The 12858-nt window shown below is 47.9% G+C and overlaps 2 protein-coding genes across 5 annotated transcripts in view; both read right to left on the bottom strand.

The window, feature by feature from the left end:
- LOC116408233 overlaps nt 1-208 on the bottom strand; it is a 1065-nt gene extending 857 nt beyond the window's left edge. Inside the window, exon 1 of the mRNA XM_031894984.1 lies at nt 1-208. This exon is cut by the window's left edge and continues 69 nt beyond it. Coding sequence (XP_031750844.1) covers nt 1-177 — 177 coding nt within the window. The 5' untranslated portion in view covers nt 178-208.
- Nucleotides 209-4383: 4175 nt separating this feature from the next.
- The window catches only part of LOC100490503 (phospholipid-transporting ATPase ID), a 48735-nt gene continuing 40260 nt past the window's right edge, over nt 4384-12858 (bottom strand). For all 4 annotated transcript variants that reach the window (XM_031894981.1, XM_012966648.3, XM_004910331.4 and 1 more), the window contains exons 17-28: nt 12720-12835; nt 12303-12467; nt 10460-10571; nt 9868-9973; nt 9267-9420; nt 8548-8731; nt 8143-8366; nt 7943-8026; nt 6837-7082; nt 6470-6608; nt 6175-6305; nt 4384-5098 (exon numbers count right to left, since the gene is read on the bottom strand). In XM_031894981.1, the coding sequence (XP_031750841.1) occupies nt 4877-5098; nt 6175-6305; nt 6470-6608; nt 6837-7082; nt 7943-8026; nt 8143-8366; nt 8548-8731; nt 9267-9420; nt 9868-9973; nt 10460-10571; nt 12303-12467; nt 12720-12835 (1883 nt within the window). In that variant the 3' untranslated portion in view covers nt 4384-4876. The remainder of the gene's footprint in view (nt 5099-6174; nt 6306-6469; nt 6609-6836; nt 7083-7942; nt 8027-8142; nt 8367-8547; nt 8732-9266; nt 9421-9867; nt 9974-10459; nt 10572-12302; nt 12468-12719; nt 12836-12858) is intronic.

The following is a 12858-nucleotide window of genomic DNA, read 5'->3' as shown; positions in this document are numbered from 1 at the left end:
CTTCATTCTTATTCTGTGGCGCGCAAGTACACGACTTAGTGCAGAAATGCTTGCACTGTGTATATTTTGAAAGATGGTGTCATTATCAATTATGCGCTGCTGTATTTCGCGCAGTCTTATTGCATTATTGGCAATCACCATGTTCACTATATGGGTCTCTTGCTCTGGAGTGAACATTCTTCCTCTGCCCCCAACATCTGGACGTCTAGCAATTCTGTAAAGAAACAATTTCAGTATTTTTGCATGTATGGTACTGTTGTGTTTCTCATTAGAGTATGGCAGTGCTACAAAGTACTTACCGATTCTCATTTCGAAATGTCCTAATGATGCTTGCCACAGTGTAGCGGCTCAAATTAGGCTGAACCCGTTGGCCAGCTTCCCTCAGGGTCATCCCATGGTTGATGACATGGTCCACTAGTGTAGCTCTGATGTCATCAGTTATTCTATTTCTTACTCTTCTTACCCTTCCTCTTTCCCCTCCTCGTCCTCTTCTTGCTCCTCCTTGTCCTCTTCCTCTAACTTCCTCTAACCCTCTCGCTTCTTCACCTCCACGTCCTCTCCCTCGGCCTCCTCTGATTCTCACTCTTCTCACTCTTACTGCTCCTTCCATTGTACTCCACATAGACAGCTTACCTGTGGCTTATTTATAGCGCTTAGGCTGATTGCAAAGTGAACTAATTATCTAAAACAGTTTTCACATATGAAAGTGTGCCAGACAGTTGGCAAAATAGTGTTAATGATAGCCATACATGTGTATAATTTTGCTAGGAGTGTGTTGGAAATTTGGTAATTGAGTGTAAGCAGTGAGTTGTGTTTAAAGTTCTGCAAAAAAGAGTGTTGTGCAGTGAATTGTGCCTACAGTTTTGCAAAGTGTGTGTTACAAAATTGCAAACTGAGTGCAAAGCAGTGTTTGTGCTTTTAGTTTTGCAAACTCAGTGAGTGGTTTTGTTATAAGTATTAATATTTTTAGAAATTGTGCTATAAGAATCCCAGTTAGGGTTTAAACTATCAGAAAAAACTGTAAAGGGAAAATTAACCCTAAATAACGTTATAATATTCCTGTAATAGCCACTAGGTGCCGCTTATTCAGCCACATTGTGGTGCTGGTCTATTTCTGCCCTATGGGGAAAGGCTCCATTGGCGAACAGTGGTGAGACCCGGTACTGCAGTATCATAAGCTGTAAATCCAAGCCTACACACAAGCCTAGCCCCTCCCCCTCAGGTGATGTCAGAGATGTCTAATGAGACTCTCCCAGTTCCCCCCTGTATAAAGCAGTTCCCATTATATGGAGCCCAATATCTGTCTCTCATTTCCCCTATAAAGTAACTACAACCCCCTGATCCACATCAGACAGTTCACCCCACTTTCTGGGTTGCTAGGGTCACTGATCATAGAAACCAAAAGAAAAAGGGGCGGTTCACCTCTAATTTAACTTTTAGTATGTTATAGAATGAACAATTCTAAGCAACTTTTCAATTGGTCTTCATTATTTATTTTTCATATTTTTTGAATTATTTACTTCTGCCTCTTTGCAGCTTTCAAATGGGGGTCGCTGACCCCGGCAGCCAAACCCTATTGCTCTGTGAGGCTCCAGTTTTATTGTGATTGTTACTTGTTATTACTTTCTATTCATGCCCCTCCCCTATTCATATACCAGTCTCTCATTCAAACCACTCCGTGGTTGCTAAGGTTTGGACCCTAGCAACCAGATAGCTGCAGAGCTGCGGAACACAAAGTGAAATAACTAAAAAACTACAAGTAATAAAAAAAGAAGACCAATTGCAAATTATCTCAGAATATGAGTCTCTACATCAAACTAAGAGTTAACTCAAAGGTGACCAACCCCAGTAAGTGGAAGGGACGCAGAAGACATTCTAGCCCCAGGCAAACTCTCAGTGTTACAGTGACTCTCCCCTTGAGGCTGCTGGGAGTTTGGCAGAAGGGAATGTTCCGGTACATTCCGGCGAGTAGAGAACAAATGGAGAGCGAGCAGGCGGAGAAGCCGAGGGGGGGGGTCTCTCTATTGTGAAAAGGTTTCTTATCGCTTTCTCCCAGATCCATAACCATTAATCTGCTGCTCAGAATCCATTAGCCCCCCCCCTCCCCCCCCAGAACTGCATTACCCAGCATCCCCCATTGTGGCGCTACTGATCTGTGCCTGGGCCGATACACACGCCCACTGCAGAGAGAATAGAGTGCAACCACTTTGGTTTGTGGATCTTCAGAGCTGGGGGTCCCTGATACAGCCTGGGCCCGGGGCACGGTGGCAATATCTGCCTCTATAGGGGGCAAAACACCTATAGATACACTTGATTCTTTCTTCTCCATTATGATGCTCAATTGTGTGTGCTTGGGCGACCTCTGGTGGTGATATTAGAAACTGCAGTGGTCTGTACAACACTCTGAGGCCCCAACTGACTGTATAAGGAATTTTTTTTTATTTTTTTTTATTTTCAGATCTCAGCAATGATTCAAAAAGTCATTAGAACCTTCTGCTACTCCAGACTCACAAATAAACCCATTTATCTATCTGTTTTACCACTAAACTTGCCCCCCACCCCTTTATTAATTTTGTAGCAGGTTTCTGCACTTTTCCAATCACACCGTATCCTGAACAGGAGGAAAGGTCAAATATTTAATGAGAGGGCGGGGATTCCTACTCACAGGCCCCACCCCCTTCCTATAGGTCATTCCTCAAGAACAGACCAATCCATGATCCCCCCCCCCCAGTTGGACCCACCCCCTTCTCCCCCCACAGATGCCGTATCCACGGACACAAGTCACGGACTCTCGTTTATTCATCAGTGGAAAATTATTACAATTTGATACATTCAGTATAAAAACACATTTAGAAAAATTATTGCTTTTAATCCCACAAAAATGTCTTTTGGTCATTAGAAGGGAATATTTACCCTTTAAAATAGTGCTGAAATATTCTGTTGCCGGGCAGGGGGCAATACTCAGGGTTGGGGTGACAATACTCTCTAGGCTGGTTTATTATGGGGGGAGGGGGGATATTACATCTTCCGTGTATTTGATTAAGCAAGCAGCAAAGTATTGGGGCAATTAACTCTTATGCTGGTAATAATTTAACCAGCATGGACCTTGGGTTGCGACTTCCGGCCTACAGTCCTCTCATTGGACCACGACCATTGCCAATGGAATTTGTAAAATTCCATTGGCAATGGCCGTGCTCCAATGAGAGGACTGTAGGCCGGAAGTCGCAACCCAACTCCCAGCACCTTGTCCAGTCTTCCATTGGCAATGGCCATGCTCCAATGAGAGGACTGTAGGCCGGAAGTCGCAACCCAACTCCCAGTCCAGTCTTTTTTCCCACTGGGGGCGCCATCATTCTGGGCTCAGGGGCTCTGCAAAGACCCAATAGGCTGCAGATATAGTGTAAACAGTATTTCAGCCTATCGGGTCGCTGCCCCGCCTCCAAGTGTCACGGCTACAGCCAGTCAAAAAACAGTTCTTGGTAGAACTGAACCATTTCCCAGATGGGGAGCACGGCCCTAGTGTAAAGGTTGTGATTAAAGGCAAAGGCGACCCAGAACTGGGATAAAAAGCAATGAGAGACCGAAACAGATCCACAATAATGTGCGGCCAATGTCCTTGTTGTGCTGAGACCTGGGGGGGCAAGATGGGACCCCCCCAACTGAAGCCAAAATATCCTGCTCTGAACTGCAGCAAAGGCTTGAATTGCCCCCCTGAGGGCAAATACCCCCCCACACAACACACTTTTTATTCAAATGTTGGATAATTTGCCCTATAAATGCCCCCCCCCCCACCTGCCCCGAGTGGGAGTTCCAGGCCTGGTTAGGGAGAGTTCTGCTGATCCTCCACATGGGACTTGCCTTACCCACTGCCCAGAGGGGGCGCCGGGGGGCTCTGGAGTTAGGGGAGCAGGCGAACCCCATATCCCCATAACCTGTATACTGTAGGTTGAATAAAGGCAGGGTCGGACTGGCCTACGGGGCACTGGGAAATATCCTGGGGGGCCCCATTCCCACTGGGCCCGCCTTCTTCTAAGCCATAGTGCACAGTTCTTGCCTTGGGCCCCGCCTCCTATGGAAGCTTTTTACCTCCCGCCTTTATCCCAAATAATGCCCCACCCCCAGTCCCTGCCCCAACTCCCCCCCAGTCCCTGCCCCAACTCCCTTCGGCCCCTCCCCTTTCCCTAATTACCCCGTTATTATAGTGTTGCCCCTGAGCTAAAAGAATCATTAAAACCCCCAGACGCCTGGGCTGCAGCATTATGATCACATCACAAGCCAAGATGGCTGCCACCGCACAAAGGACACTTGGATACCTAGTCCCTGATTCGTTGCAGCTACAGAACCCCCGGCCCTGCCCTTTAACGGACACTGAAACCGGCAGAATAAATACAACAATCAGGGGGGAATTTACTTCTTTTCCCTTAAATTCCCCTCACAGCCCTCATTGGTGGCCCCGCAAGGGATGAATTCAGGACAGTGATTGGCCAGCGTGTCTGATTCAGATTGCCGGCATGGAATGGGGGGAGTAGGAATAAAAAGGCTGAATTGGCAAAGAGATAACAGAATGGGGGGTTCAAGTGCGCTGCCGAGTGAGTCGGAGGCGGCCATGTTGAATTCTTACAAGATGTATGACAGTTGCTCCTCCCCAAAGTTCGTTCATAGAAATAACAAAGCTGCTCTTCATGTAAGTGCACAGCAGCCCCTCCCCTCGTTATTAGGCACTTTATATGGCGAATTCCGCCAGTGAGAGGCGCTGCGGTGCCAACATGGTGGCTCCAGAGAAGGAAGGCCACGCGGTAGTATGGAACGATGTACAAACACTGCCTGTCCCGGGGCAGGGCCGCCATATTGCCCCCATATTGCCGCCATTGTAGCCTCACTTCCAGTTTGCTTGCCGGACCCGGTCGTTGGGGGCAAATCTGCCCGTTTGGTGGAACGGAATCTTGGGCCGAAAGTTCCTCCCTGAGGTAATGAGGTCCCCGTAACCTTGTTGGTGGGAGAAGGCGTATCCCGAGCGGCGGGAACTTGTGCGCCGAAGCCGCGCCTTGGGGGGGGGAGGCGGGGGGCGTTTCTTGGCCTCACGGATCTTCTTCTGGATCTGGGGGGAAAAACCATAATGAGGATTAACATTCAAGGGACGGATTCCCCAGTGATAAATGGGACTGGTCAGCCATGTTAGGTAGGGGCGGAGCCTTCTGAAAGGATTCCCTGCAACAGGGATAAATGGGACTGGTCAGCCATGTTAGGTAGGGGCGGAGCCTTCTGAAAGGATTCCCTGCAACAGGGATAAATGGGACTGGTCAGCCATGTTAGGTAGGGGCGGAGCCTTCTGAAAGGATTCCCTGCAATAGTGATAAATGGGACTGGTCAGCCATGTTAGGTAGGGGCGGAGCCTTCTGAAAGGATTCCCTGCAACAGTGATAAATGGGACTGGTCAGCCATGTTAGGTAGGGGCGGAGCCTTCTGAAAGGATTCCCTGCAACAGTGATAAATGGGACTGGTCAGCCATGTTAGGTAGGGGCGGAGCCTTCTGAAAGGATTCCCTGCAACAGTGATAAATGGGACTGGTCAGCCATGTTAGGTAGGGGCGGAGCCTTCTGGATGGATTCCCTGCAATAGTGATAAATGGGACTGGTCAGCCATGTTAGGTAGGGGCGGAGCCTTCTGAAAGGATTCCCTGCAACAGTGATAAATGGGACTGGTCAGCCATGTTAGGTAGGGGTGGAGCCTTCTGGATGGATTCCCTGCAATAGTGATAAATGGGACTGGTCAGCCATGTTAGGTAGGGGCGGAGCCTTCTGAAAGGATTCCCTGCAACAGTGATAAATTGGACTACCCGTTGCACAGGGAAAGAGTGGGGCTAAAGCCTGGTCAGCCATGTTTGGTAGGGGCGGAGCCTTCTCCCTGCACCAAGTCTGTGGGTGGGGCTGATATTCAGGAAGCATTGTGTGTTCAGTTAACCCCACCCATGAGCTGTGCAGAGAAGGAAGCCCCACCCCCTACACAAGAGGTAGCGCAGGGGAGGAGCCAGAGAGGGGCGGGACACACAGAAAGGATACCCAACAGACTTAATGATACTTTTTAAAGGGGAACAATCCAGAGACAAACTGTGGGAAGGTTCTTGGCTGTGGGAGCCAATCAGATTGTATTGGGGTTGGTTACCATTAACCCTACCTTGTCACCGGTGCTGGGAAACAGCTCAGACCTCAGGAAGCGGAAGGCGACGACGGGCAGGACGCACAGCACCGTGGTGAGGAAAATAGCCAACCAAACGCCCGGCTGGTTCAGCGTGTTCCGCGCCGTCCCTGAACCAGAACATAGTAGCTGAGGTTAAAAAAAGACTCACATCCCCCAACTTCCCCTCGTGTCCCTCAGATACGTCCTACTTGGCCTTTATATTATTTTATGGGTTAAGATTATCCAATGGGGGAGCAGGGTCTGGGGCCCCTATACCCCCCCCCCCACTTACCAATAAATGGGAAGGAGCCTGTGAATATCAGGTACATCCCGTCGCTGTACATGGTGAAGGTAATGGCAAAGTACACGGCCATACTGCCCCAGATGAAGAACTGGTTCACGGCCGTCCAGTACGCGGTGTCCAACCCGATCTGTAAGAACAATAAGGAACTGCAGTTTATTCTGTATTATGTACCCCGAAAATGGGAAAAATGGCTGGTTCTGGGGGCCCCGGGGGGGCTGGAATTGAACTTCAGGGGATGTTATTGCATGGACTACACATGTGATGTTCTGATGTGAATATTCTGTATTCTGATTGGCTACAGGTTTCCAGTCCCCTGTTCTGATTGGCTACAGGCTGCCTGGGCACTGTGGGTTACCTGAACAGAGACGACTAGCAGAAGGCAGGTCTGGGCCATCAGGGCAAACGACTGGTAGTCGGAAATGGCTCTTCCATCCTCCCGGACTGACTCGTACATGGCCCCGAAGGGTATGAAGAAGAGGATCAGGGAGCTGTAAATCCCGTGCAGAACGCACTTGATAAACTCCTTGATGTTAAAGTATCGGTTCATCTGCCCCGGCTCATACAGCTCCGGGAACTGCAGGCTCCAGCGGTCATTCACGTCCTGGGGCAAAAAGAGAGATCAGGGCACCGGGAAAGGGCAACTGGCCCCCAAATCCTTCTGCCTGGGATCCCAACTAAGATATAATTACCCCTTATTGGGGCAGAACAGCCCTATTGGGTTTATTTAATGGTTAAATGATTCCCTTTTCTCTGTAATAATAAAACAGTACCTGTACTTGATCCCAACTAAGATATAATTACCCCTTATTGGGGCAGAACAGCCCTATTGGGTTTATTTAATGGTTAAATGATTCCCTTTTCTCTGTAATAATAAAACAGTACCTGTACTTGATCCCAACTAAGATATAATTACCCCTTATTGGGGGCAGAACAGCCCTATTGGGTTTATTTCATGGTTAAATGATTCCCTTTTCTCTGTAATAATAAAACAGTACCTGTACTTGATCCCAACTAAGATATAATTACCCCTTATTGGGGGCAGAACAGCCCTATTGGGTTTATTTAATGGTTAAATGATTCCCTTTTCTCTGTAATAATAAAACAGTACCTGTACTTGATCCCAACTAAGATATAATTACCCCTTATTGGGGGCAGAACAGCCCTAATGGGTTTATTTAATGGTTAAATGATTCCCTTTTCTCTGTAATAATAAAACAGTACCTGTACTTGATCCCAACTAAGATATAATTACCCCTTATTGGGGCAGAACAGTCCTATTGGGTTTATTTAATGGTTAAATGATTCCCTTTTCTCTGTAATAATAAAACAGTACCTGTACTTGATCCCAACTAAGATATAATTACCCCTTATTGGGGCAGAACAGCCCTATTGGGTTTATTTCATGGTTAAATGATTCCCCCCCAAGATGGGGTTGGATTGGGAGAATAAGCCCCCCATTACCTGGTCAAAGAGGCTCATCCCCAGCACAGGCAGGGAGGTATACACCAGGTTGTACAGCGTAATGAACCACTCGTCGTACACGGTCTGCGGGGAGAGAAGAAGCAGCGCTGCATGATGGACACTAGGTGGCAACACTCGCCCATTGTAAGGCCAGTATGGAAGAGGCAGTTCTATGGCAGTTAGAGACAGCCGCCACTCACCTGGGCGGAGAAGCCGCAGAAGAAGCCGTACCAGAAATGGACCAGCGTGAAGGTGAAGTTCTTATAGAAGAAGTAGCGCAGGAAGCGGCACATACGGATGTAGGACCAGCGCCCGTGGACCAGGAGGAGGCGCTGCAGGTAGCGGAACTGGGCGAAGGAGAAGTCGCTGGAGAGGACCGCCTGCATGCCCTCCTGCCCGCTGATGCCAACGCCTATGTGTGCCGCTGGGGAGGAGAAGCGGGTGAGTTGTACAGTTCCACGTCTAACAGCTCCCAGTTACCCCAGTCTATCTCACCCACTGATTGGAAGTATATATATATATTTAATGGCCTATTACTTCCCTATACCCATGTTCCTCCCATAATTCCCTGCCCCCAGCTTTAGTGCACCACCCCCCATACTTACTTTTAATCATGCTGACATCATTAGCTCCGTCCCCAATGGCCAACGTTACTGCCTTCTTGTACTTCTTCACCAGCTGGACCACCTGAGCCTTTTGGAGCGGGGTGACCCGGCAGCAGATGACGGCGGTACACATACAGGCCGTTCTCAGCAGCTCGATCTCCATGCTCTCTTCCAGGGCAAAGGCCTGTGGGTCAGGAAGAGACCAGTGGGATTAAGGACTGGCCCAGTTGGACATGGTCATCCTGATCTTCAGCCACCAGTTATGGACCTCTAACCTGCATCTTACAGCACCCCTCACATCTCCTAACTGCAGGCTGTATATCCATCTAGGGGTCTTGGGGGTGGGGTAAATTACACCTAATTATTGCTACAACAACATTCTTTCCCAGAATTCCCAGAATTCCAGGGTCGTTGATCCAAGCTCCATCCAGATGCAAAGTTGCCAACAAGACTAGATAAGAGGCCACTCTTGGGCATCACCTTACATGCCATTCAACTGAATGAGACTCAATTGGCGCAACCCTTGCCCAAGGCAGGTTTAAAGTAAATGGCCCCCTCGCCCTACAGCATCTTCTTAAGCTTCCCAACTACCATTGTGATGCACCTACTGTTGATAAATGAGTCTGACCATCTGCTAATAGCCCTTTGGTTTATCAGCCCATGGTCCCAAGCACCAAACACAATACAGGGGGTGTCTAATCACCCCCCCAGGTACATACCAGGCTGTGCCCATTGATGAGGATCCCAAATGTGTCGCTCCCCTTCAGCTCATCATCGGGAATGATTTGGGACTTTTTGGACTTTTTCTGAAGATAAACGTTGACTTCGTTGGTCTCTGAAAAACTCTCAGGGTTCATCTTCCTCCTCGCAGACCTGAAAGGCAAAGATTGGTAAGTATGGTGGGACCATGCCCCAGTTTGGCGCCTCCTACTGCCTGGGAGGGGTATGTGTCAGGGGCTCCTCCTACAGATCTTTGGTTTGGAACCTCTGCTCTGCTTCCAATATTCCCCATAACAAGGACCATAGATGGAATGATCTGCAAGCTGGGGAGAGAATGGCTGAACCCAACTGATGTATCTTTTTTAACCTCAACTGCTATGTAACATGTAGAACCCTTCCTGGACCCCCGTTGAGGCTCCTGAGCTCCATGAGAACTTTGGTTTGGATCCTCTGCTCTGCTTCCAATATTCCCCATAGCAAGGGCCATATATGGAATGATCTCCAAGCTGGGGAGAGAATGGCTGAACCTGACTGATGCTATGTAACATGTAGAACCCTTTCTGGACCCCCGTTGAGGCTCCTGGGCTCCATGACCCGTACCTGAGCTCCTCCAGAACCTCGTCCGGACTGCAGCCCTTAATGATAAACACTTCCTTCATCTCGTCCTGCAGCATGTTGCACGAATAGCCAATGTTCTCCGCAGTCTCTGCAGGAAGGAAGATCCATGGGTTAAAGCAGTAACCCCCAACCAGTGGCTCGGGGGCAACTTGTTGCTCACCACCCCCTTTGATGTTGCTCCCAGTGGCCTCAAAGTAGGTGCCATTTTTAAACTTCTGGCTTGGAGGCAAGTTTTGGCCCAGAGACACAGTTGTACTCCAAGAAGAGCCTCCAACAGCCTAGCTGTCCACATGGGACAACCAAATAGCCAATCACAGTCCTTATTTGGCATCCCCAAAGAACTTTTTTCATGCTTGTGTGACTCCCCATCACTTTTTACATCTAAGTGTCTGTTAAAATAATAGACTCTTCGTTTTAGCCATAGCTCCTGGGAACTACATCTCTGCATCTTCAACAACCATCTGGCTAGGTAGTCAACCTTCTAACCCAATGTTATCCCTGCTTATACATGTACACTCTACAATATGGCAGCTCCATCTCAAATGTATAAATACAAATAAACAGAACAATTCACCTTGTTTGTCACCGGTGAGCACCCATATTTTAATGTTGGCCTTGCTTAGTGTCTCTATGGTCTGGGGGACACCATCTTGCAGTTTATCTTCTATAGCAGAGGCTCCGAGCAGCTTCATTGAAAACAAAAGAGAGGGTTGGTTAGTTAGTTGCCAAATTCACAAGGCAATGAGGTCCAACTACAAGCAATGAGGTGCAACTACAGGCAATAAGGTCCGACTACAGGCAATGAGGTTCAACTACAGGCAATGAGGTCCAACTATAGGCAATGAGGTCCGACTACAGGTAATAAGGTCCGACTACAGGCAATGAGGTCCAACTACAGGCAATAAGGTCCAACTACAGGCAATGAGGTCCAACTACAGGCAATGAGGTCCAACTACAGGCAATGAGGTCCAACTACAGGCAATAGGGTCCAACTACAGGCAATAAGGTCCAACTACAGGCAATGAGTTCCAACTACAGGCAATGAGGTCCAACTACAGGCAATGAGGTCCAACTACAGGCAATGAGGTCCAACTACAGGCAATGAGGTCCAACTACAGGCAATGAGGTCCAACTACAGGCAATAGGGTCCAACTACAGGCAATAAGGTCCAACTACAGGCAATAAGGTCCAACTACAGGCAATGAGGTCCAACTACAGGCAAAGAGGTCCAACTACAGGCAATGAGGTCCAACTAAAAGCAATGAGGTCCAACTACAGGCAATAAGGTCCAACTACAGGCAAAGAGGTCCAACTACAGGCAATGAGGTCCAACTAAAAGCAATGAGGTCCAACTACAGGCAATGAGGTCCAACTACAGGCATTGCCAGCGCTCTCCTTATAATGATAGTGAAGCACAAACTAGATAATGTGCAGTTACAATAGGAAAGGGCTGGGACTCCGGAGCTTTGGGACTCTGTCTCCGACTCTGTCAGGATTATACAGAGGGAAAACATAGACATTTGGCAGCTACATACAGAATATGTCTCAGATTTGTGGGATCCACCGTTATCAGTTCCGCACATTTACAGTATAAACATGAGATACAAGAGAGAGAGTCATGGGACATTTAGGCATAAACGCCAGAAACACAGCAGAAATATACGGACTGTAAAACCCTGATTGAGAAAGTTCTACACTGTGCAGACGTGTGTGACGCTTTCTGACCAGCAGGGGTGCAAGGGGTAAGTACTGGGAGGGGCTCCAGAATGCTTTGGCTTAACACTAAGCTGATATCCAGTGACACATAATTAAATATTATATATAATTGCATATCCAGTCATTACCCGGTGGTTACATCTACATGGGTCAGTAAGTTCTTATATGACAGATAATTCTGCCCGGGCTGGATACTATTCATTGCTATAGAATTAGAACGTTATGTTATACACATCTCCTTCTAGGTCTCTTCATAAACCCAACATCCCATTTCACTCACCAACACTCAGTTAATTCTTGATCTGATCAAATATCCAGATCCTTCTACCTACCAACCTTCAGCTTCTTCTTAATCCTATCCCTCGATCCCTCCCCACACACCAACCTGCAGGTCCTATCCTTCTACCTACCAACCTTCAGCTTCTTCTTAATCCTATCCCTCGATCCCTCCCCACACGCCAACCTGCAGATCCTATCCTTCTACCTACCAACTTTCCACTCCTTCTTGATCCTATACACTGAAGATCCCTCCCAAACACCAACCTTTAGGTCCAACCCTTCTACATACCAACCTCTTCTTAATACAATATACCCAAGATCCCTTCTTATGCACCAACCAAAGCCAAGATCCTATCCTACACACTAAGTTTTTAGTCTTTCTCTATCTGTTCAAAATCCAGGATCCTCTCCCACAAACCAACCTTCAGGTCCTTCTCAATCTCCTCATACAGCTTGGCCAGTTTCTCTTCCCGATCATCCAAAGATGTGCTGGCTTCATGGTGCCGCTGCTTCCAGTCCCGAAAGTAGGTTGGATTGAGTTCCTTACAGGCCAGGACTAGAGTACGAAGACCCTCACCAGCAAATTCCTACACACAGACAAGAGAGCATCCAATCAATAAGCAGGACGGAGTATAGGCATATAACTGGGCAGGGAATAATTGACTGACTGGCCATTCCTCATTCTGGTATTACATATATGTCTGACTGTTGAAGGCAGATGTTCTAGAAGTTAGGTAGAAATCTACATCTGGAGAACTGTCATTATCTACATCATACATAATTAAAGGAGAACTACCCATATAAATACAATAGATAAGTGTCAGAGACCAGGGACGTACGTTTAGGTGCTCAGTGGTGGTCTCCTTTAGGTCCTCACTGGACTGATCAAGGAGCTCGTAGACTATGGTGTCAGCCCCCTTACAGTACAGGATCAGGCGTCCATCAGGGCTTTTCACTGGAAGGAGAAGAAGGATTCAG

The sequence above is a fragment of the Xenopus tropicalis genome, chromosome 1 (assembly GCF_000004195.4).
Source record: "Xenopus tropicalis strain Nigerian chromosome 1, UCB_Xtro_10.0, whole genome shotgun sequence".
NCBI classification, from domain to species: Eukaryota; Metazoa; Chordata; class Amphibia; order Anura; family Pipidae; genus Xenopus; species Xenopus tropicalis.
The sequence above is the reverse complement of the archived record's forward strand: the minus strand, read 5'-3'. Positions and strand labels throughout refer to the sequence as shown.